At 43.8% G+C, this 25,661-nt stretch overlaps 1 protein-coding gene across 1 annotated transcript in view; it reads left to right on the top strand.

Annotated features, from left to right (window-relative positions):
* The first annotated feature begins 3,220 nt into the window (after positions 1-3,220).
* The window catches only part of LIN28A (lin-28 homolog A), a 31,971-nt gene continuing 9,530 nt past the window's right edge, over positions 3,221-25,661 (top strand). Inside the window, exons 1-3 of the mRNA XM_066584287.1 lie at positions 3,221-3,278; positions 13,899-14,077; positions 25,400-25,584. Coding sequence (XP_066440384.1) covers positions 3,221-3,278; positions 13,899-14,077; positions 25,400-25,584 — 422 coding nt within the window. The remainder of the gene's footprint in view (positions 3,279-13,898; positions 14,078-25,399; positions 25,585-25,661) is intronic.

The following is a 25,661-nucleotide window of genomic DNA, read 5'->3' as shown; positions in this document are numbered from 1 at the left end:
CGCGGGAGCCACTGCCTGGGAGCAGGACACAGCTGACGGTTCTCCGCACTGAGCCTATCTGACAGATAGGCTCACTGCGGAGAATCGTGGCAAATGGCAGCATGCTGCGATTGGAATTCCACGAGCGGAGAATCGCTACGATTCTCTGCTCGTGGACGCCGCGGCTGAGCTTTCTATAGCAACGATATGGAAAGCTTTAGACAGCGTGAGTCGACGGCGGAATCACACCCGTGGACATGCAGCCTTAGGGTGCCTACCCACTTGCGATTTTTTTTCCTGTGATGTTTTGCGTTTTTTCTCAAGAGCAATTAGTATAGAATGTGTTCTTGTCCATCTGGGGTTTTTTTTCCGTTTCGTGGGTTTTTTTCACATAGGAACTGTCAGTTGCATATGTGTCCTTATTTTTCTCTTAAAGGGGTTGTCCCGCGCCGAAACGGGTTTTTTTTTTTTTTCAATAGCCCCCCCGTTCGGCGCGAGACAAACCCGATGCAGGGGTTTAAAAAAAAAAACGGATAGTGCTTACCTGAATCCCCGCACTCCGGTGACTTCTTACTTACCTTGGGGAGATGGCCGCCGGGATCTTCACCCTCGGTGGACCGCAGGTCTTCTGTGCGGTCCATTGCCGATTCCAGCCTCCTGATTGGCTGGAATCGGCACATGTGACGGGGCGGAGCTACGAGGAGCCGCTCTCCGGCACGAGCGGCCCCATTCAGAAGAAAGAAGACCGGACTGCGCAAGCGCGTCTAATCGGGCGATTAGACGCTGAAAATTAGACGGCACCATGGAGACGAGGACGCTAGCAACGGAACAGGTAAGTGAATAACTTCTGTATGGCTCATAATTAATGCACAATGTACATTACAAAGTGCATTAATATGGCCATACAGACGTGTATACCCCCACTTTGTTTCGCGGGACAACCCCTTTAATGCACCCTTGATTGTCAATGGAGGGCTGCAAAAAACGCTGCGAAAAACGCACAAAAAACACGCAAAAAACACGCGAAAATCGGCAACGCAGTAGGCGCCCTTACTGTGCGCAAATCTTCAGATGAACGTATAAACCCAAAAACCTTGGCCAGTACATTGGCCAGTTTCCCCACACCTTACATGAGAAAGTCGGGCACCTCCATATGAGTAGTGATGCCTATTATCTTGTGTCTTGTGGGTTCTTACTGCAGAGAAAGGACTTCATTCCTTCTATTAACAATCAGAATAGGGTTGGGATTAAAAATCACGCTAATCACTATTTAAGTGCCTCTTTAACAACCACCCATAAGCTCCTGTGTGACAGCTTTAGTGAATGGACTATGGAAAACATCAGGCGGCCACTGCTTCTACTCCTAGTAAATTGCCAGGAATCTCAGCAATGTTGGGTATATTTATCTTCCTTTCTGCCCCCACTACCGTTGTTTTCCTTGCTAAAAAGGTGAAAGCAATTGGAACCCACATCCTCCCCCATCGTCCTTTTCCTGCCAGGGAGCTGATTGTGGGCACACTGGACCCAAAAATAAACCCTGCCGTGTCTCTACTAAGCCCCGCAATCCTGTAACTGGACCCAAAAATAAACCCAATCATGACCCTACAAAGCCCCCCAGGCCTGGTACTGGACCCAATAAACCAAGACATAAGCCTATAAAGCCTCCTTTAGTCCTGGTACTGGACCTAAAAATAAACCCAGCCATGACCCTACAAAGCACCCCAATCCAGGCACTGGACCCAAAAATAAACCAAGTAATAACCATACAAAGCCCCTTTTAGTCACGTTACTGGACCCAAAAAACTGCTTTGACCCAACAAAGCCCCCCAGTCCTGGTACTGGACCCAAAATAAACACAGGCGTGACCCTACAAAGCCCCCTTTAGTCCTGTTGCTGGACCTCATTTCCAAATTTTCATTTGTAGTCAGTCACCTTGGAGTGTTCTTCCTCCTAGGTAGTTCCCACAATGTGATGCACTCCAGCACCCAAAGCTTCATGTATGAGGAAAAGTAGAAAAAAAACATCTAGATATCTTATAGATAGAAACCCACAACAGTATAAAAGTAACACTGAGACTTGAAAATGTTAGGTTTGAATAAAGGAAATGTTAATTTTTCTCTATGTCCAGGATGTAATGGCTGCTATGTAAAAACTGGTCAGTGTAGGGTACTGAAATCTACTGATTAAAGCATCCTCTTTCCTTGAGACAAATCTGCACACACAAGGTGACACTTTGATATTCATACTCATCTGTTTGGGGGAATAATGATAATTTTGATATTTCAGTGTGTCTTAAAAAAATAAGAGTATTGACATCTTTCTTTCTTACCTATCTAGCTTATTTTGAATAGCAGCTAACCCTGGTGGCACTTCAGGCAATGAATAGTTAAAAGCTTCAATGAAATCCAGCAGCCAGGACCAGTTTAAACTGACCACAGGAAACTGTGACTGGACATACTGGTGACAAGGTCTTTGTCCCTTGCATGGGTGTGACACTCAGAGATGGCCTTTACATTCCTTTCTGGGGGTTGGAAGGCAGTTATCACCTAAACACACTGAATAAAGAGGCAGTGAGCCCTGAGGCCGCGAGGGAATTGTATCTGCTGTCTCATCTCCAATGCAATGCTAATGCTCAAGGCTAGTAGTATACAACAGGTCAGAGCCATCAATGTGCAAAATATCCAAAAACAGAGAGACAGAAAACCCCTGTGATAAACCCCATAGTGTGGCTACTTCAATGCAGAAAACATTGAGGATTCTCTACTGCAAGTTGGCACAAATATGAGCAGATAGAAAATATCTGGATTCCACAATCGTGAAACACCTCAACAGAAACGAGAAGGCTATAAATCCCCCTGAAATGTTCCCAATAGCCCTGTGCTCTGGGGGAGGGGATGGGGAAAGAGATGGAATTGGGAAATAACTCAGGTCAGTTCAAGCCCTGACTGGTCATCTTTCAGCTTCATGTGTCCAGGGAGGTGGGATTCATAGGGGAGGTCTTACTAGTGTGCCAAAGGGTAGTAGTCATTCATTTTTCTCCTGGCAGGTGGTCTATGCTGTTGATTGGGCACTTGGGCATTCGAAAGCACAAACTGCCATTCTTTCTAGGGAGAGCTGTGTGGGAATAGTGTTTCTTGGAGCACGTGATGGCGACAAAATGACAACATTTGGTCATGTGGACTTCCGTGGGAGTTCAGACTGAACTCTGATAGAAGACAACTATTTAACCTTTGGGCTCAACATGGCAGAAGGTGATGTGACTGGAGGGCTTGGACTCTTCTTGGTATTTCATCGGAAAGGTGATTTTCCTAAAATTTGGGACGTGTTGAGGGGAGGAGGAGGAGCAGGAGAGGGAAGCTTCGCCTGTTGCTCTGCAATTGTCTTGCAAAATTTTGGATCTTTCAAAGGCAACTGCCCTCCCATTGCTATTGTTTAGTGAAGATGTAGCAAACCTTATTTCCCCCTTCTGTGCTTTTAATCTCCTTTTCTAGTTTTGGGGGAGGGTGGGTAGTTTTAGATACTCAAGCTGTTTGCAACACTCAAGGCCACTGAACGTCTTCTGGTACGAGACTTAAAATACTGTAGGCTACCAAAGGATCCGACAACATGGGATCTGTCCTCAACCAGGCGCTCACAGGTGATCAATACATTTATTTAGGGGCTAGGATAGATTGGTTTCGAGGCTTGGGATGGACTGTATACAGTATGAGGTTGGGTGATGGGATTTATTGAGTAGTTTGGAGGGCGGTTCTGCGCCCATTGCTGGTGCAGACACATGTTCACCATGCTGCTCTGTGCCCTCTGCAAGGGTCTCATGAGGTGCCCCCACGAATCACTGCATGCAGTCTGAGGCTCCTGCCTTCGTTGATGTGCTGGTGGTAGATTTCTTATTCTGCAGCCAGTCGTGTGGTCATTGCTACCAGCCGTCCTTACCTAATGTTTTACTATCGTTAATGAACATCAGATGGATTAAATATATATGTGCAGGCTTGGATCGTGGAAGTGATTTGTGTTGAATGGTTTAAAGATACATCTATTTACAATTGTGAACTGTACACATCAGTAATGGAAGACATCTGTACTAGTCTTATGCAGTGATGCAGATAACCATTTCACATGTTACAAATGCTTTGTCTGGAAAGTGATCAAATAAAGTGAGAATATTTCAGCGAGATGAATAGGTTTTAAGATTATGCATCCATGTTGCTAGATGCTACTTGAAGAGGCTATGCATATTTGCAATGAGTTGTTCAGAATGTGATATATATATATATATATATATATATATGATCATTTATGCCCACAATGCTCCAAATTCAGAAACTCTTGCAAGGCTGAAGCTGAAATTAAATCTGCATGACATGTGGATGGCTCTCTGCTTCCCTGCTCTCGTACTGCACAGATACTCTGATATTGCTGTATAATAAGGGACTGTTTGTGTATTTAGTGTTGATACAGTTGTTTAATAGCAGTTTAAGTTGCCATAGGTATTATATGACAGTTTTAGTTTGTTGCAATCAGAATATATGATGAATACATATATATTTCCTTGAATATGAATCTTTTCTCCAAAGCAAAATTATTGATACTGTAAGAAATATTGTGCATTTCCATTGCCCCCTATGTATTTTTCTCAGACAATAGTAAAAGTTTTAGTTTTTACTGTTAATGAGCGAGAACATTTTTGATGAATAATTTTTTTTATAATATGTATGTAACAATTTTAATTAAAAATGGTAAAATTATTCTGCTTCTTAACAAAAATCATTACGTATTGTATGACCAAGTTTGGTTATTGATCATTGGACAATCTCCTGTGCACAAAATTACCAAAAATGAGTGCATGTAGCAATCGGGTTTCACATGTTTATACAGCAATTTTGTGTCATTTTACAGTGCTGTGCAGTAAAACATCCTAAACACCTGTAAAAATTATGTGTCAAAAAGTGACCATTGCAAAACTACTCCTATTCACAGTAAAACTACATGCAGTTGTGGCTTTCTGCCACCGCATCTGACTTTCTTTTGGGAGTCTTGTCAATAACTTAAAGGGGTTTCTGGGACATTAAAAAAAAAAAGTTAAAAGGGCTTTAAATGAAAAGAAATTGAATATCCACCTATCCCAGCTGCTCCCTGTCCAGTGCTGCAGCCCCAATGCTCACCGCATGGAACGCGGTAACAGTGGCGGTCACATGACGTTCATTGCGCAAGCGACTGTTCAACCACTCATAGTATTATCAGTCGTTCTATGGCAACTGAAGTCTGTAAGTGGCTCAGCGGTTAAATGCACAATACACATGACTGCCCACTGATTCTTAGGGGTTCCATGCGACAGGCAGCGGGGTTGCAGCGCTGAATGTAGAGCCACAGAGATAGGTGGGCATTTAATTTCTTTCCATTTTAGGCCCTTTTAACTTTTTTATCTCCTGGAAACCCCTCTTATAGGGGTTGTCCTAGGGCTGTGATGACAAACCTTTTAGAGACCAATTACCCAAGCTGCAACCCAAAACCCACTTATTTATCACAAAGTGCCAACACATCAGGGGGTGCGGCTTATCATGATATATAATTTTATCTGTCTTTATAAAAAAGGACAGGGCTGTTTAAAAATAGACAGGGAGGAATGCCTTGAGTACTTGAGTACTATTGGTGTGGACTTTGACTGGAAATTCCATACTATGCGGCACCCCCCCTCACCTCCTCCAAAGTCTTGCTGCTGTTAGCGCTCTGCAGCTTCTGGTTCCCAGCGACCTGTAGTGGCCTCACCTGACCAGTATCAGCTGACCAGCGGTGCCGGACCCGACTAGAGAATCGGAAGCCGGGGAGAGCTGACAGCGAGAAGGCTACAGAGATGGTGAGGGGAAGTGCAGCATAGTATAAAATCAGCTGCAGATACGCGGCTGATTTCCAGTCAAAATTTGAAAAGTTATGAGTGCGTATGTATTCACCCTCTTTTCTGCGAAACTCCTAAATAAGCTTGATCTAAGAAATTAAAGGGGTGTTCCCATCTCCAATACCACTCAGCAAGCAACATGAAAACCAATGAGACAAAGATGTAGTGAAGTACAGATGAGGTTTGGGTTGTAAAAAAAAAAAAAAAAACTCCAAAATTCAAACATCCCACAGAGCACCATTAAAGGGGTTTTGTCATTAGAAGAAAAAAAAATCAATACTTACCTATTTCTCCCCAGGCAGTCTTCTTAACGCATCTTCGCCTCGCCGATCTTCTCCAGGCTCCTCCCCCTGGGTCACATCACTTCCAACCGGCCAGATCCTCTTCTTCCTGTTATGGAGCATCCCTTAGCTGCAGTTCACTTCCTACAGTGCAGTGAATGCTACGAGTGATGCAGCAGGGAATGCTGAATCCTCGACCGCCTGCTTTAGCACGCATGCACGGTATCTCACCGCTAGTGTTTCATATAGTGTATGAAACACTAGCAGCGAGACATCGCACATGCGCAGTTGCGCTAAAGCAAGCTCCCAGCAGAATACTGGCAATGAATGCTTCATCACAGGAAGAAGAGGATCCAGCCAGCTGGAGGTGAGGTGACCCGGGGTACTGGAGAAGGCAGCAAAAAGATCAGTGAGGTGAAGATCTGGTAAGGAGACTGACTGGGGAGGAATAGGTAAGTATTAGAGATGAGCGAGCGTACTCGGAAAAGCACTACTCGCTCGAGTAATGTGCTTTATCCAAGTATCGCAGTGCTCATCCCTGAAGATTCGGGTGCCGCTGTGGCTGACAGGTGAGTCGCAGCGGGGAGCAGGGGAGAGCGGGCGGGAGAGAGGGAGAGAAAGATCTTACCTCCGTTCCTCCCCGCTCTCCCCTGCAGCTCCCCGCTCCGTGCCGGCACCCGAATCTTCAGACCCGAGCACAGCGATACTCGGATAAAGCAAATTACTCAAGCGAGTAGTGCTTTTCCAAGTATGCTCGCTCATCTCTAGTAAGTATAGATATTTTTTTTTATGACAGAAACCCTTGAATGTATTATAACACAATGGAGAGAATATGGCACAGCTACAAACCTGTCAGAGAGAAGAATGCCCACCAAAACTCACAGACCAGACAAGGAGGACCCCTTAATGACGTGGCCCCTTTTTCTTTTTCCATTTTCGTTTTTTCCTCCCCCCTTCAAAAAATTCGTAACTCCTTTATTTATCCATCAACGTCGCTGTATGAGGGCTTGTTTTTTGAGGGACAAGTTGTATTTTTCAATGGTGCTATTTAAAGTACCATATATTGTAGTGAAAAACTTTAAGTGGAGTAAAATGAAAAGAAAAACAACATTTCGCCATCTTTTAGTGCGTCTTGCTTCTACGGCGCACAAACGGCAACAAAAGCGACATGATAACTTTATTCTATGGGTCGGTACGATTACTACGATACCAAACTTCTATAGGTTTTTTCTTACTATGGTATACTACTCTTTTTTTTTCAAAGAAATTTAATTTTTTTCAATTATTTTCTGCGGTCATTTTGTGCGCGCAATAACTTTTTTATTTTTCTGTCAATGTTGTTGAGCGATGGCTCATTTTTTGCGGGATGTCCTGTAGTTTTCGATAGTATCAATTTGGAGTACATACGACTTTTTGATCGCTTTTTATTGCATTTTTTCTGGGAGACAGGGTAACTAAAAAAGTGCATTTCTGGCGTTCTTTATTTTTTTGTTTTCGACGACGGTCACCGTGCGGGGAAAAATAATGCGCTACTTTGATAGATCTGACTTTTACAGATGCGGCGATATCAAATACATATTTTTATTTTATCATTTAGATTTTTTAATAATAGATATGGCAAAAGGGGGGTGATTTACACTTTTATAACTTTTTTTTTTACAATTAAAAAAACTTTATTGTTTTTTTTTTTTCTTTTACTTTGCGATGTTTTGATCGCTCCTGCAGTATGACGTAATGCTATAGCATTACGTCATACTGCAATTTAACAGAAGTCTATCAAGCCACCCACGGGGATGGCTTGATAGACAGTCTGGTAAGGCAGCCCTGGGGCCTTTCATTAGGCCCCCGGCTGCCATGATACCTGCACGGTTCCCCCGATCTCACCGCACGCAGGGGGGGGGGGGCGCGTTCGGGGGATTTAAATGCCGCTGTCAGAATTGACAGCGGTATTTAAATGGTTAATAGCTGTGATTGGCCGATCGCGGCTATTGCCTGCAGGTGTCAGCTGTTATAAACAGCTGACGCCCGCACTGTATGAAGAGATACCTCGCCATGGAGCAGGAAGGTGTTAATCACAGATTCAAGAAAAACACCAATGATAACTCTGAAGGATCTCCAAAACCCACAGCAGAGATAGAAGATCTGTCCGTGGGACTGCTGGGGTTTATGTAAGAATGGGCAGTAAAAAACCCATTGCCTAAAGAAAAACAAGAAAACACATTTAGAGTTAAGCTACCTTTGCACGGAGCCAAATAATTGCAAACAGCGATTTTCGGTGATTGTTGGCCCAAGTACACAGCCACTGACGGCACTTATCAAGAAATCACTCACTTGTCAGAGTCGCTTGATTTTTAGCTCATCCAAAAAGCAAATGACTATCGACCTGTGTAAACAGGAGTCATTCAATCTATGAAGGACTGCCTGTTTGTAGTGAATGCAGGCAAGAGGCCGAATAAGATCTCTGGTGCGCTCTGCCTCCATTCTTTGAACTACTATCACTCTTATTAAAAAGCCTGATAGGTGTCCCGTGTAAAGGTTCCTTAAACCAAGCAGCATATGACGGACTCCCCAAACACATGGAAGTACGCTCTCTAGTCAGATGAGACTAAAATTGAATTTTTTTGGCTATCATGGCAAACACTAAGAGGGAATTTACTAGGACAAGCATTTCTAACTCCGGTCTTAGTACATAAAGAGTTGTATGCCTCTTCATGTATTATGTTAATTCCTGGCACATCCGTACTCCTCAGAAATGAATGCCAGATCTGACCTGGCGTTCATTTCTGGGATAATTTACACCAGTTTTTAGTATAAAATGCGTTCTTCTAACAAGCCTCACCCACTACAGAAAAAGGCAAAAAAGGAAAAAGTCACAAATGTTTGTGTAAATACTCACTTGTGCAAAAATTTGTGACTTTTTTACAACAGAAACTGGCATAGATAGCTCTATAAATGGATGTAGCTAAATACAGGGCAATTCTTGAGGAAAAACTCTTTCAGTCTGCCACAGATTTGAGACTAGGACAGAGGTTTATCTTCCAGCAGGGCAATGACCCTAAACATACTGCTAAAACTGCACAGGAGGGACTGAGAGGAAACATGTAAATGTCTTGGAATGAGCTCGTCAAAGAACAGAAGAGTGCTGTAAACCAATGCAAGAAATCTAAGGCTGGGTTCACACAGGGCGGATTTGCCGCTCGGCATTTGGCTAATTCATTAGGCCCCCGGCTGCCATGACACCTCGGGATTAGCCAGCCATGTGGACGAGATTTTTCAGAAACCTCGTCCACACGGGACGGCCAATCCGCTGCGGTAAGTCCGGCTAAAACCGCGGCTGCGGACACCGCAGCCGCGGTTTCAGAAGATGCAGCATGTCTATTTACCTTTCCTTTTTTGTTTATTTTCATCACGGCCGCGCTCTCCTCTATGGGAGCGCCGGCCGCAACGGAAAAGCATACGGCCGGGCCGCTTCAAAGCTGCCGCCGCTTAGACCGCGGCGGTTCTCCTGGCGGAAATCTCGCGGTTTTTGCTGCGGCCAAACCGCGAGATTTCCGACGGGAATACGCCTAGTGTGAACCCAGCCTTAGAGTGATTTTACACTAAACAATTAATCTTAAAAAGAAAAAAAAAAAATAAATCGCTGGATTGTCCGAATTTGAACGATATTCGTTCAGTGTAAACACAGCCAACGACTAAAGAAAAACAAGAAAACACATTTAGAGTTTAGCTACCTTTGCACGGAGCAACTATCGGCCAAATAATTGCAAACAGCGATTTTCGGTGATTGTTGGCCCAAGTACACAGCCACTGACGGCACTTAGCAAGAAATCACTCACTTGTCAGAGTCGCTTGATTTTTAGCTCATCCAAAAAGCAAATGACTATCGGCCTGTGTAAAAATTCAGCCGCTTATAGTTCATGTCATGCAAGCATTGGAATCAACATTGGTTCATTCAGTAAAAGCCCATTTACACAGAGCGATGATCGCTCAAAAATAGCTCAAAACTGATCGTTTGAGCGATAATCGTTGTGTCTAAATGTGGGGCCATTGTGCCCTTTTTGTGCACTGCTAGTTGATTGTTAAATTCAAGCCAGCCTAAAAATCATTGTGCGGGCTTATCAGGACTAGACACTGAGTTCTCCGCGGTTAGTGCTGATAGCGTTGTTTTAGCTATTTAACCCGTGGGAGAACAAAGGAGCTGAATGCAGATAAGAGCCCTCCGGTTATTAACTGCATTGAGCTAAAGGCTTCGCACGCTTATAAGCTATTAAGTAGTTGAGTAGCTAGTTAATAGTTTATGCAAAATGATCGCTCAAAGCTGTTACTCAAACTGTCGTTTGAGCGATTTTTGAGCGATCATTGCTCCGTGTAAATGGGCCTTAATTAGGGATGAGCGAACGTGTCCGTTACGGACACATCCGCACCCGGACACCGGCTTTGCCGAACACTGCAGTGTTCGCGCGTAAGTGTCCGGGTGCCGCCGGGGGGCGGGGAGATGCGCGGCGGCGCGGGCGGCAGTAGCGGGGAACAGGGGGGAGCCCTCTCTCTCTCCCTCTCCCCCCCACTCCCCGCCGCACCCCCCCGCGCTGCCACGGCGGCCCCCGAACTTTTTCGCCCGAACACTGAAGTGTTCGCAAAGTTCGGTGTTCGGGCGAAAAAGGGGCGGAGCCGAACGTGTTCGCTCATCTCTAGCCTTAATCTTTCAGTTTAAATACTGATCGTTCATTTATTCTTATTCACTGGTAAAGTAAATGTGAACAACTGAATGATTTACCGAGTGAAAGAGCAAATTATTTATCTGCCTGTATAAACAGGCTGAATGAGCAAACTCTGACATTGTTTGCTCAGTCAAATGATAAATTGTTAGGTGTAAAAGCATTTTAACCCATCCTCGACCCCGGTGATCCAGCGCTGTAGCCCCGCTGTTTTCCCGTTCATCATTGACAGCGGACGTTAGGTGACCGCTGCCTGCCAATCAGAGACTGCAAAGTCACTGTTTGGAGCTCCTGGCATCATGGTGCCTAGAATTCGAGCAATGATGCCAGGAAAACAGGCAGTGATGCTTCAGTCTCTGATTGGCAGGCATTGGTCACCTGACATCCGCTGTCAACAGAGACCTGGAAAAACGGCTGGGCTGCAATGCTGGATCGCTGGGACCGAATATTGGTAAGTACTGCTTGATTTATTTTACCACATCTGCACCTGCGCTTCAAATTTCAAACATTAAAATGACAACCCCTTTAAAATGTAACCATCCTTTCCAAAAACTTTTGATATGTCATAAGGACATGTCAGACCTTTGATTGCTATGGCTTTAGGTGCCAAGACCTCTATCAACTGCTAGAACAAAGCAACTGAAGCACTCATCTAAGTGCAGTCACTGCTATTCCCATAGACTTTCTACTGAGCCCATCTTCAACCAGAGAGTGTGTCAGTGTTTGGATAAGCACTTCAGTTGCTACATTCTAGTGGGAGTCTTGGCACCCAAACTCCAGTGATCAAAACTTTTGACATGTCCCTATGACATATCAAAAGTTTTTGTCCATGGGCCTTGCGGTTCTCCGCCACCCGGGAGCAGGAGGCGGCAGACGGATCTCCGCTGGTCAGCCTATCTGACAAATAGGCTGACCGCGGAGAATCGTGGCAATTTGCAGCATGCTGCGCATTGCCGGCTGCGATTCTCCGCTCGTGGACACGGGGTCGGTGCTTTCCATAGCAACGCTAGGGAAAGCTTCAGACGGCGTGATTGTCACACCCGTGGACAGCTGGCCTTACACTTTAGTGGTAGATATGTTGTGTAAATCAAATGGGATACCACCCCTAAATCCATTCGAATTTCAGGTTGTAATGCAACAAAACAGGAAAAACATCAAGGGGGTGAATACTTTCACAAGCTACTGAACAGTGCCCACAGGGTCCTTGTAAAGGAATGCATATTGTATAGTATGTATATATTTTGCTGTGACCCTTTGTATAGAGAAGCGAAGTCTTTTGCATTTTCCTATACAATTGAAAAAAGCTATATCAACATATACACTCCAACAGAGGCTTAAAGGACATTCTTTTGGCCTTTTTGGGGGGTAAATATTGCCCTATGGGTACATTAGATGTGTATGCTAGGAGCTTTTCCTGATGTATATGCCAAATGTGAGGCTTGCATGTATTTTACACAGAGCTTTAAAGTGGATCTGTCATCTTATTATGCTGCCATTGTATTCATGAGGAGAATGCTCCCCCCACATCTCAGCATGGTGATCCACAAGCTGCTGTGTACAGTATATGTGCATATGGTAGACAGGAGCCTGTCAATCACCACCCTAAGGGGTGATGGAAGCGCTCTCATGAATTTGTAAAGGATCAGGAACCATTTGGCAGTCAGGTGAGGCATTGTCTACTGGGAAAAAAAGAAAGGTGGAACCACATTTTGCAACTCAACAGTCTCTTCTTTGGAAGTTGTTCAGGAGGTATTTTTGGTGGTATGTTAATTGGAAATGGAAGCAACAACCCGGCTCACTTAGACCTGTCTCTGTGTAGACAGTCCCCCAATGCAGGGCTTACATCTACTGCGATTTTCCCCAGGCACTGCTTCTGGCAGGGATATTAGAAGGCTCAACTCTTGGTCTCTGGAGACACTCTAATAGGCTGCTACCTGAAAGTCGCAAGTCTGTCTCTGCATATTTGTCTCTAGTTGCACACTTCTTTGACACCACTAGTCATGTCCCTCTCTGCTGCACCCAACCTGTGTGCAAACTGGGCTTAAATACTTTTCTCCTCCGAGTAACACTCCTGTTCCTGTGATTACAATGCCATACATGAAAATACAGCAATAAAGAAGTATCATACTGCAGAAAACACAGCTAGAGTATTAAACTGTACCCAGTGTGTTCTTTCAGTGCTCATATTAGCCAATCGACACAGCATTTTTGTGCTGTTTTGGATGTTAGGCCAGGCTCACACGACCATATAGTAATATGCTCAATTTGACTGGCGTATGTAACTGCGTATCCCTGTTTATTGTTGCGTTCTTACTTGCGCATGTACAGAGTATTTTACGTATGCTGTCCTGAACTGGCTTCCTGATTTCTTCTTTTTTTAAATTTCCTTCTCACGTCTCCTAGCAATATGCGTAAAAAACGCCGCACATACACAATGTAATTGCGTATGCACATAATACGTGGTAAAATAGAACATTCTGCATTCTTTTTTACGTGCGTAACATACGCCATAAATGTACAGAAGTATAGTGGAATAATGAAAATAAATGTACTTTCATTGACGCCATTTACCCCATATTATGCACACGTAGTAAGCAATGCAAATACGTTCGTGTGAGCCCAGCATAAAGAGTAGAAATCCCTACGGAAGCGTAATAAACAGATATGCTTCTAAGCATCATTTAAAAATGATCAAGACTCTTGCTTTAGAAATGTTATACAGAGAGTAATCAAATAGCCATGCTTCTAACATACCTAGTTTTTTTTTTCACTTTGTCTTTCAGCATAGTCATATATTTAGTTTTTTTTCCCCAGAAAGTTATAGATATTGAAAGTCGGTCATGTTTTCTTGTAATTTTCAGGTATTGCAGAGGTTCACATTTCAGTCCTCCTAACATATCTATTACTGCGAGTTTCAAGAAGCTGCAATTATTGATACATTTCGACTGAGTTGGGAACTATTGTATCCAAGTGTAACTTATTATAATTGTTGGATTTTTTTTCATTAACTGCTTGTTTGTACATCTACAGGTGGGCACCTCAAGCCTGTTAAAGATGTCTCATATCCTCTTCAGCCAGGGGAATCCAATGTCCTTCATGGATCTGGAGTATGCAAATGGTTCAATGTTAGAATGGGTTTTGGCTTCCTAACAATGACCAAGAAAGAAGGTGTTGATCTGCAGACTCCTGTAGATGTCTTTGTGCATCAAGTAAGAAGTTTATTTTTGTAAGGACTATATTAGAATTTCAACTTTAAAAATAAATTTCAGTGCTATTGAAGTAAAAGCTGAATGGAAGCAAAAGAGAAGTTAAATACTTGTATTGTGGCTCAGTGGTCAGCCCTTGCTTTGCAACACAGGGACCGAGAAGGTTGGAGTTTGAATATGACCAGGAACAATATCTGCATGGAGTTTGTATAGTATCTCTTTCTGATGATTGCAAGTAATAGGCGTGTTCCCCACAAAATTAAAAATTCACAGTTGAATCAAACACAAAGTCTGATGTTTTATACCTCAGCTCTTATTTTCTGGATAGTCACTAAAACCTGTAAAGAGGCTGGAAGTATCATAGATTCATAGAATGGTAGAGCTGGAAGGGACCTCAAGGGTCATAGGGTTCAACCCCCTGCTCCGTTCAGGATTCACTAAATCATCCCAGACAGATATTTGTCCAGCCTTTGTTTGAACACTTCCATTGAAGGAGAATTCACCACCTCCCGTGGAAACCTGTTCCACTCATTGATCACCCACACTGTCAAAACGTTTTTTCTAATATCTAATTTGTGTCTCCCCCCTTTCAGTTTCATCACATTGCTTCTAGTCTTTCCTTGTGCAGATGAGAATAGGGCTGATCCCTCTGCACTGGGACAGCCCTTCAGATATTTGTAGACGGCTATTAAGTCTCCTCTCAGCCTTCTCTTCTGCTAAACATTCCCAGATCCATTAACTGTTCCTCATAGGACATGATTTGCAGACCACTCACCATCTTGGTAACTCTTCTCTGAACTTGCTTCAGTTTGTCTATGTCTTTTTTAAAGTGGGGTGCCCAGAACTGGACACAGTATTCCAGATGAGGTCTGACTAAGGAAGAGTAGAGGGGGATAATGACCTCACGTGATCTAGACTCTATACTTCTCTTAATACATCCCAGAATTGTGTTTGTCTTTTTGGCTGCTGCATCACATTGTTGACTCATGTTCAGTCTATGATCTATTAGTATACCCAAGTCTTTTTCACATGTGCTGCTTAGCACAATTCCTCCCATTCTGTATGTGCTTTTTTCATTTTTCTTGCCCAGATGTAGGACTTGTTAAATACCATTCTTTTAGTCACCGCCCACTGTTCAAGCTTTTCTAGATCTTTTTGAATACTCTCTCTTCCCCAGTGTTAGCTATCCCTCCTAGCTTTGTGTCATTGGCAAATTTGATCAGTTTTCCATCAATTCCCTACTCCAGATCATTTATAAAAATGTTGAACAACACTGCGCCTAGAACAGAGCCTTGTGGTACCCCACTTGATACATTCTTCCACTTGGATGTGCAGCTATTTTTGACCACTCTTTGAGTACGATCACTCAGCCAGTTGTAAATCCACCCAACAGTTGCTTTGTCAATATTTGGTAATTTTTTCAATAAGTATGGTATGAGATACTGTGTAAAATGGATTACTAAAGTCAAGATATACTATATCCACCGCATTTCCCTGATCAACCCAGTTGGTGATTCTGTCATAGAAGGAAATTAGGTTTGTCTGGCATGACATATTTGGCACAAACCCATGCTGGCTCTGGTTGATTGCTCCATTTTCATCCAAATACTTGCATACATGCTGTTTAATAATTTGTTCAAAGATCTTTCCCGGTATGGAAGTCAGGCTCACAGGCCTGTAGTTTCCTGGATCCACCTTCTTCCCGTTCTTGAAGATAGGGACAACATTTGCCCTTTTCCAATCTTCTGGGATCTCTCCTGTTCTCCAGGAATTTTCAAAGATTATGGCGAGTGGTTCAGCAATTACCTCTGCTGCTTCCTTTAGTGTCCTAGGATGTAATTCATCTGGACCTTGAGACTTGAATTCATTTAAGTTAGCTAAGTGTTTCCTCACTATCTCTCTGCTTATAGATAGCCTGCATTCTTTTATTTCCCCAATATCACAGGGAAGATCAGCTGATGTTCCATCTACTTTCTGAGAGAAAACAGATACAGAATAGGAATTTAAAAGTTCGGGCTTCCCAACATCATTTTAACCAATTCACCATTTTCATCTTGTAAGCATCCAATAGCATCTTTGACTTTTCTTTTGCTTTTGACATAGCAAAATTAAATAGCATATTTAATGGCTATACGGGATGAAGGGAATCATCGCTAGGATCCAGTGCAGAGTTGGGAAAATGATTTATATATTATTCTGTGTCCCGCTGTAAACTGAATTTTTGATTTTGGCTGGAAATATTTTAAATGTAATCTATCATAAGGATTTTAGAATGGAAACTTTTCCTTTGAATACCATTGAATGATGGATACATAGCAGGGAATAAAGCTAAACTTTTAGAGTAATACACACTACTGTGGTTTTACTTGAAATGTTTGTATAAAAGAAAATCATCTTTCGTCCTTATCCGTTGTTATCAATTCTGGGGATTTACACTTCTCTCTAGAGGTGAGACCTCCTGCAGAGGGCAGAATGAATATTTTGGGATGAGTCTTGGGTGAATTCTTTGTAACCTTTATTTGACCTATGCATTCTCAAGAGATTTGGGAAGTGTGTGGGTGGCATACTCGGCATATCTCTTTTTATTGTCCCAAATGTCCAATTTCCTTAATGCGACCACTAACATTCCCAACATCAAAAGCTGTGCTAGTTTTGTTCTGGCTACAATCACCTCCCATCACAGAGCACAATATTTCTAATCCCAGTATCTCCTATGTAAGCAGGACACGTATTAAGATAAGACATCCAGAAACCGGAAGATAAGTCCCAAATTAAATTGTATTGATCAAGTCCACATGCAGCGAATGCATTGCTTAAAGTTCAAGAATACACAAACATAAATATGCCCTTTACAAAAATCAGCTTTAACGTTCTCCAGCGTCTTCAAAGTGATTACAATGAGTTAGATCGTATATGCAAGCTGTACCCTACTTTTTATGCAGGCTGTACCCTACTTATTTCTTTCTTTTTTCATATAGCTACAATACTGCCAAAAAGATGTATTGTCTTCCATATTGCTCTACAGGATTAAACTTGTAATAGAAGTGAATGAAAAATAATGCATCATTCCAATTTCCTTTTCCCAGACAATGGCCCTTTCAAACATGTTGTTACCCTGTCCCATTAGTGAACCAAATAAATGAACATTTTCATTGACAGGCTAGCAAAGTGGTAATTTAACAATATATCACATATGATAATTAACCACTTGAAAATGACAATTCTTAAAAGCTGTTTTATGAGAATAGTCCTTTATTTTACCCGTATTTAACTGAAATCAGGAATAGGCACCTAGATAGTAAAATGGAAGGGGGGAACCTGGTAACCTAAACTGCTTCATTTATTCTTTTCACTGTAAAAAGATAGACTAAAGAAAAGAAACCATTTTGTTCATCTCTTAATTTTTAAGAACCGTCTGTGTTAAAATGACCATAGATTTGTTCCCTACATTAGACCAGAGCTTTTATTGCAGCACTCAGTGCACTAAGTTCAAAAAAGTATTCACAGTTTGGGTAATATCAGAATTGCTGCGCATATATTTTCTTCTCTGAAGTTATCATTATTACCTGTAACGGCACCTCTCACCAGAAGTATAGTATCTAGGGGCGTAGCTATAGGGGGTGCAGGGGTAGCAGTTGCTACCGGGCCCTGGAGCCTTAGGAGGCCTAAAGACCACTCCATCACATAAAAAGACACTGGTGTTATAAACAGCACATGCTAGGTAGGGCGCCCTGTAATAGATTTTGCATCGGGGCCCAAGAGCTTCACACATGAAAAGGCACAGAAATCAAAGACTAATTTGTACTTAAAATAATACCAGATAAATAATAATACCTTCAAATCAATGTATGACTTTTTACCAAATCATTAAAACAACGATTCGGTCATACATTGATTTGAAGAAATGCTGCATTCCAATTGGTGGCACTGCAGAGGTATTGTTTCATCTTCCTTATGTGCAGGTCTGAACGAGAGATAACACACAGGCCTGTCACTTCCTAGCACCAATGTAGAGATCATAAAACTGTCACATTCCTTGCCAGTGCACTGATTAAGTATTTACATCTCTGCTCATTTAGTCTGGTATTATTTTAAGTACAAATTAGTCTCCGATTTCTGTGCCTTTTCATTGTCTGAGGCACACAAATATGAACCTCATTCTTTTGAATGGGTTCATATACATGTTTTCCTGCAATGGCACCGCAATGCTATACGAGAAACTCATCGTAGCATGTTCTATTTTCCTGTGATATTGCTCATTGTTATCAATGGGGCGGGCGGGATCAACACCGGCCCCACTGAAAGCAATGCGAGAACTTCAGACGCGGCGGGGGTGAAGGGATTCCCAGCAGGAATTAAGGAATTCCCTGCTGCTGCTGTCACAGAGGATTACGTTGTTCTCCCATTTCTTTCAGGGGGTTGGCGCTGCTGCCGCCCCGTTGAAAGCAATATGATGAAGGGATTCCCCACAGTGATGTGAGGCTGTTTTCACGTGAAAAAGCCTAACATCCACAGGGCTTTCACATGGTTGAGAGCGATATTGGGCCATGAATCACAGCCCAATATTGCTCTCACCATCCATGTGAAAGCCCCGTGGATGTGAGGCCATGCAGGAAAACATCGCTCATATGTATGAACCCATTCAAATGAATGCGGTTCATATTTGTATGTCTCTCAATGTACAAATCTTGAGCGATTTTTCGGTCGTGTGAAGCCGGCCTTAGGCCAATCTCATGCGCTTATTACCCTAACATTTTGAACACGTTGTGGTAAAGCATTCCAATTGATTTCAATGGGGCCTCGCAGAACTGTGCTCAAACGTGGAGTTTTCTAATGCCGTGATTATCAAGCACTGTCTGCTCTATTTTGGAGCATTTTCGTGCTTTTTAACGCACCTCATCATCCATCAGAATGATGGGTTGTTAAAAAAAAAGCCCTGCAAACACAGTAATTTTGTTAATTTGTTTCACTAAATTTTTCCTTTCTGACGAAGCTGATAAATACCAAGCTAGATTATGCCAGGACTACCCTAGAGGTAGTTGATACCTCTGCAAATACAAGATTGAAATGTAATATTTTCCTGGTAAATATTGTCATTTATTTTAAAAGTGGGGAAAAGCTCATTTTAGGTCCTACTATGAAAATACTGGACATTTGTAATGCATACCAACATGTTTATTGATTAAATATATTTACTATCTGTTGTAAAATAGTATTCCATGCATACAATGGCCTTTATCACAGCAACTGAGCATATACCTACCTACATATTGAAACAAGCTCTTCCCTGCATATCACTTTCCCCTCCCCCTATTTTGTTAGGAATGCAGGGAATGTGTAGCATGTCTGAGAACCCTTTGTTCTATCTCCTGGATAGCTAGAATATCCTCTCTCAGTCACTAAGCAGGGAAACCCGGCACCCCCCACCTGGAGAGAAGCAGATTTCATTTACATATTTATAATCAAAAATAGACTACAAGGGAATCCCAATGCTTACAGCCATGAAACCCACCCACCTAAGACAATAGATATATTTATAGAAAATGTAATATACAAGATACATTGTTACACAATAATAAGAAACCAGTAGAATAAAGTACTCTATAAAATAATGCTACTACATGTGCCAAAAATAAATCATTGGTGGGACCCTTACCATTTGGTTATTATTCAAAAATAGTGCCACTTCCAATTTAATTCCTCCTTGTAATTGCAACCCAGCACAAAATCACTGAATGTGTCTACTTTTTTCTCTTAATTAGGAAAGGTATTGCTTTAGAAAAAAAAATCTTAAGAGACTGTGATGCAGCTCTTTGCTAGGCATGGGGCAGCACGATGCCTCCATGGTTTAGCACAGCTGCCATGTAGCACTCTAGTCCTCCCACAAGTAAAATAAAAAGCATTAATTAAGCAAATTAGACCCAGTGGGTTTATCTTAAAGGGGTTGTCCATGGTTAGAAAAACATGGCTGCTTTATTCCAAACAAAGCGCCTTTACACTGGACGACTGTTGAGCGCATAATTAACTAACAGCTGCCCTATGGTCTACCGTCCAACTATCATTCTTGTGCTTTACACAGGGGCAATAGTCGTTTTGGGACTGAAGGCCCGCCTCTATTCACAGTAAACAGGCATAGAATGGAGTGGCAGAAGGTTTGACTACCGGTGTGATTATGTTTAAATAAATGATCAAAACTATGCAATTATTGTTCAGTGTAAATGCATGCAGTACTGGTGCATTATGTCTACACCGGAAGCTAGTAGTTGACAGGGTTTTGCTGGAGGCAACCCTGATGATTGGCTGAATTGGAGTCCGGCAGGGAAAACAGTGACAGTGGAGCGAGGAGCACAGTGCGGCGGGAGCGGACATGGGAGGTTGCCAGGGACTGTCCGGCCTCTGCGCGGATTGAGAGGCTCACCACATGCCCGTGAACAGAGACACAGCAGGCTGCGGGGGATGAGCGGAGCGGGGAGGGTGCTGAGGAATGTGACAGCAGGCCAGGGAGCATAGATAGGAGGTCGACAGAGAGAATGATAATAATAATAATAATCTTTATGTAGCGACAAACTTATTCCGCAGCGCTTACAAAAACAGAGATACAGAAAGACAAAAGTACAAAAACCACGGTTACATAGTAATCAGTTGATGAAAACAATAGGAGTGAGGGTCCTGCTACAACGAGCTTACATACTAAAAATAATGGAGTGATACAGAAGGTAAAAGAGCTGGAGATGTGCAAGGTATGGAGAGTGTGGAATGCTATACACATAAATAATGGTCAGACATTAACCCGTGTGGTGGCTGAATCGGTGTGACTGCAGGGGGTGGTTGATGGTGGCTAGCAATGTTGCAGTCACTAGGACAGGGAGCATGTTATCAGGCAGAGTACAGAGGGGTTTGGTTTAGGGAATATGATATGCCTCTCTAAAGAGGTGTGTTTTTAGAGCATGTCTGAAGTTTTGTGAATCAGGGGAGGCCGATCAACAGCGAGTTGCAATAGTCGAGGCGAGAGTGGATGAGGGCAACAGTGAGCGTTTTTAGCGTGCCCACGGTGAGGAAAGGGCAGGTTCTTGCAATGTTCTTAAGGTGCAGTTGACATATTCAGGCCACAGATTGGATGCGGGGGGTAAGGCTTCTTTCTCACAAGCGCATATCGGCCGCCGTTTTCACGGCTGGCCGATATACGCTACGTTGGGAGAGCTAAAACTTGTGAACGGGCGCACAAATCAAGAGTTTGTGCGCCTGTTCACACAGCATGGGTCCCAGCGTATATACGCCAAGACTATCATGCCATCGACCCTTTTCCCTCCCTCCCCATCACAGGCTCACCTGTCTTCTCCTCACCACTCGTACTTCTAAGCTCCGCCCCCGTCCCGCACCTCCCATTGCAGAGAGCCAGCGGGAAGGAGAGGACAGGTGAGCCTGCACAGGGGGAGAAGTGCAGAGGGAGGGAGTTTAGCAGCCACGCTGCTAAACTCCCTCCCACCTGCGGCTGCTGACACAGGCTCTCATAGGATCCCATGCAGCGACTGAGTTATCCAGCCCAAAAGATAGTTCGAGGACTATCTTTTGGGCCCGACGTAAAAACGCCCGGCACTATATTGGCCGTCCGGGTGCTTTTATGTCTCAGGAATACGACCATGTGATCTGATGCATTGGAATCCAATGCATCAGATCTCAGCGTATATTAGCCGGCCGTGAAAACGGCCAGCTGATATACGCTCGTGGGAAAGAAGCCTAAAGGAGAGATCAGAGTTGAATATGACCCCAAGGCAGCAGGCGTGCTGTCTGGGAGTTATGGTGGTACCACAAACTGAGATGGAGATGTCAGAATGAGGTCGGTTAGTAGAGGGTGGAAACACCAGTAGGTTAGTTTTTGAGAGGTTCAGTTTTAGGTAGAGAGAGGACATAGTATTAGAGACAGCGGACAGATAGTCAGTGATGTTTTGGAGGAAAGTTGCAGAGATGTAACGGGAAGAGCTGTATAAGTGGGTGTCATCAGCGTAGAGGTGGTATTGGAGGCCAAATCTACTGATGGTTTGTCCAATAGGGGCTGTGCAGATGGAAAAAAGGAGGGAGCCAAGGACCGAGCCCTGGGGGACCCCAATAGCAAGGGAAAGAGGAGGGGAGGTAGAGCCAGCAAAGGAGACATTGAATGAGTGGTCAGATAGGTAGAAGGAGAGCCAGGAGAGAGCAGGAGAGTATCCTTTAGGCCGATGGAGTGAAGCATACTAAGGAGGAGTTTGTGGTCAACATTGTCAAATGCTGCAGAGAGATCGAGGAGAATCAATAGAGAGTAGTCACTCCTTGATTTATCAGGAGGGCGTTTGACCCCTTTGTAAGGCCTTAGTCACACGGGCGTTTTTTTGCGCGATTTGCGGATCGCATGACGGATGCGCATCCGCAAATTGCGTGACCGGGGCCAAAAAAATCGCCCGAAAAATCTGCTCCTAGCCGCGTTTCATTAGAAACGGGCTGGAGCTGTCCAGCGCATTGAATTCAATAGAGCCGGCAATACAGCCGGCTGTATTGAAAGCAATGCGCTGCGGGCGAGCGCAGGATGAATTGTCGGGAAGGGCTTAAATATATAAGCCCTTCCCTGCAATTCATCCAGAAAAGTGTAAAAATAAAAAAAATCTATATACTCACCTTGTCCCGGCAGACGGAGTTCAGAGCGGCCGGCCTGCAGTGGGTGTGAAGGGGGTGTGAGTCAGACTTGCCCCTGATTGGCTCAGCGCTGATGACAACAGGAATCGCAGATAGGTGCGTCCGGCGATTTTTTAAAACCATTGCTTTGCAATGGTATCGGACACATGAGCGCTTTTTGTGCGCTCGTCCGATAAATTATAGAACAGAAATCGCAGATCGCACCTATCTGCGATCTGCGATTCCTGTTCTCTTCTCTATATGCGCTCAATGGGGCCGGCGGTAGCAGCGCCGACCCCATTGAGAACATATAGAAGACAAATCATTCTTCTCTGCCACAGCTGTAACAGCTGTGGCAGAGAAGAACGATGTTTGCCCATTGAATTCAATGGAGCCGGCAATACAGCCGCCTCCATTGAAAGCAATGGGCTGCGGGCGAGTGTGGGATGAATTGTCGGGAAGGGCTTAAATATATAAGCCCTTCCCTGCAATTCATCCAGAAAAGTGTTAAAATAAAAAATATATACATACTCACCTGCTCCCGGCAGCCGGAGTTCTGCGCAGCCGGCCTGCAGTGGGTGTGAAGGGGGTGTGAGTCAGACCCCCTTCACACCCACTGCAGGCCGGCTGCGCGGAACTCCGGCTGCCGGGAGCAGGTGAGTATGTATATATTTTTTATTTTAACACTTTTCTGGATGAATTGCAGGGAAGGGCTTATATATTTAAGCCCTTCCTGACAATTCATCCCACACTCACCCGCAGCGCATTGCTTTCAATGGAGTCGGCTGTATTGCCGGCTCCATTGAATGCAATGTGCTGGACAGCTCCAGCCCGTTTCTAATGAAACGCGGCTAGGAGCAGATTTTCGGGCGATTTTCGGGCACCGGTCACGCGATTTGCGGATGCGCATCCGTCATGCGATCCGCAAATCGCGCGAAAAAACGCCCGTCTGACTAAGGCCTAAGAGTGATTTCTGTTGAGTGTTGGTGGCGGACTGTAGAGGGTCGAGTAGAGAGTTTTGGGAGTAAACCAGGTGTTCTATTAGTTTGGAGATGAAGTAGAAAGTTGCAGATGGGTCGGTAGTTGGCAACATTAGTCGAGTCCAGAGTTGGTTTCTTTAGCAGTGGGGACATGATGGCATGTTTGAAAGAGGAGGGGAAGATGCCAAACGTCAGAGAGAGGTTGAATATAGTGGTGAGGTAGGAGATAACTACCGGGAAGAGGGATCGGAGGAGGTGTGAGCGGAAAGGGTCGCTTGCGCAGGTGGTGAGGCAAGCAGAGGAAGAGATAGGGGACTGAAAGGACTGTAGGGACTCAGCAAAGTATTGGGTGTGAACTGCCTGAAGTTTCCTGTATGTATGGTAGGTCAGAGGGTCTGGGGAGATACTAGGAAGCTTGACAGAGAAAGAAAGGAGGTTATGGTCAGAGAGCGGGAGAGGGGAGTTAGAGGAGAAACGGAGGAACACCAGATCCTGAGTTTTGCCATTCTTATGAGTTAGAGAGGCTGCGAGTTGTGAGAGACCAAGGTAGGAGGTGAGCGATAGAAGCTGAGAGGCAGATGGGGTCATTTATGGGGATGTTAAAGTCACCTAAGATGAGGATTGGAATGAGAGTGAAACCCGAGCTGGGACGCTGGCACCGGGGCGAGTCACAGCGGGGCTATCAGCGGGGTTGGCAGGGGAGATGGGAGGTGAGACACTCACATGAGCGGGATCCTAGCCAGGGAAGATGTGACCCAAAACACTTATAGTAGCAAAGGGGAGTTGCTAGTGGAGATGGGACACTGTCAGGAGCGGGGATGGGAGACCAGCGGGTAAAGTGACAGCCTGCATCAGCCAATCACTACCTGTAGGAGTCACCTTGCTACTTCCCTGAAGGGATGGGCCGCGTTTTTGACACAAAAATGCCTCGGATCCACGGGGACATCACACATTCCCGAATGCGATATTTGGCCGAGTTTCACAGTCCGATATTGCGCTCACCCTTGTGAAATTAGCCTTAGATATGTTCTAACCTCTTCATCTTAGGAAGGCCTATAAATTCTCTAATCTAACGGTGCGTTTAGATGGAACAATATCGTTCACAGAATCATTCAAATGAATGAAACTGAACGATAATCATTACATTCTCGTTTAGTTTCAGCTCGCATAAAAATCTGCACCAGCTCGTTCACTTGTTGGGCAGTTTAAACATTGATCGTTCAGTGTTTCACTTAGGAATGTGAGACACTGAACAATAAGTGAACAAGAACTGTAAGATTCTAAAGAATTGAACAGTCTAAACTCGGCGCCCCCAATACACACACATTATTGCTCAGAACAAAATATCTTCAGCCAACAGTTATAACCCCCACACTCCAAATCATCTTGGCTGGATGATGGGCTTATGCAGCTCTATATTCTGTACTACCTTGTTTTATAAAAGATGGTTGGACCATTAAACAGAACGAGCACTTTCAGCATTTGGGTTACCCATATTTCCTCATAGATTGTAAGCTCATGTGAGCATCGCCTTCACCCTTGTTGTTTGAATTGTTGATTAGTTTGTTACTTTGAAATGCTCGATTGTGTCTGTACATGTCTGAATTACAAAGTGCTGCGGAATATGTTGGCACTGTATAAAGAATATTATTATTGTTATTTTCATTTACATATTATTCTTTTTTTTCCCCACCTACAGAGTAAACTGCACATGGAAGGCTTCCGTAGCCTGAAGGAGGGAGAATGTGTGGAATTCACTTTTAAGAGATCTTCTAAGGGCTTGGAATCCACACGAGTGACAGGACCAGGGGGTGCCCCTTGCATAGGTAGTGAGAGGAGACCTAAAATAAAGGGACAACAGAAAAGGAATCCGAAGGGAGACAGGTAAAGGAAATAAATCTTTTCTGTTAAATTCAAGCATAGCTATGACTATATCCACAAGGCTCCTGCTGTTTTACACT

Source organism: Eleutherodactylus coqui, chromosome 1, assembly GCF_035609145.1.
Source record: "Eleutherodactylus coqui strain aEleCoq1 chromosome 1, aEleCoq1.hap1, whole genome shotgun sequence".
Classification (NCBI taxonomy): domain Eukaryota; kingdom Metazoa; phylum Chordata; class Amphibia; order Anura; family Eleutherodactylidae; genus Eleutherodactylus; species Eleutherodactylus coqui.
Note: the sequence above shows the minus strand (reverse complement) of the source record. Positions and strands in the feature narration are given on the sequence as shown.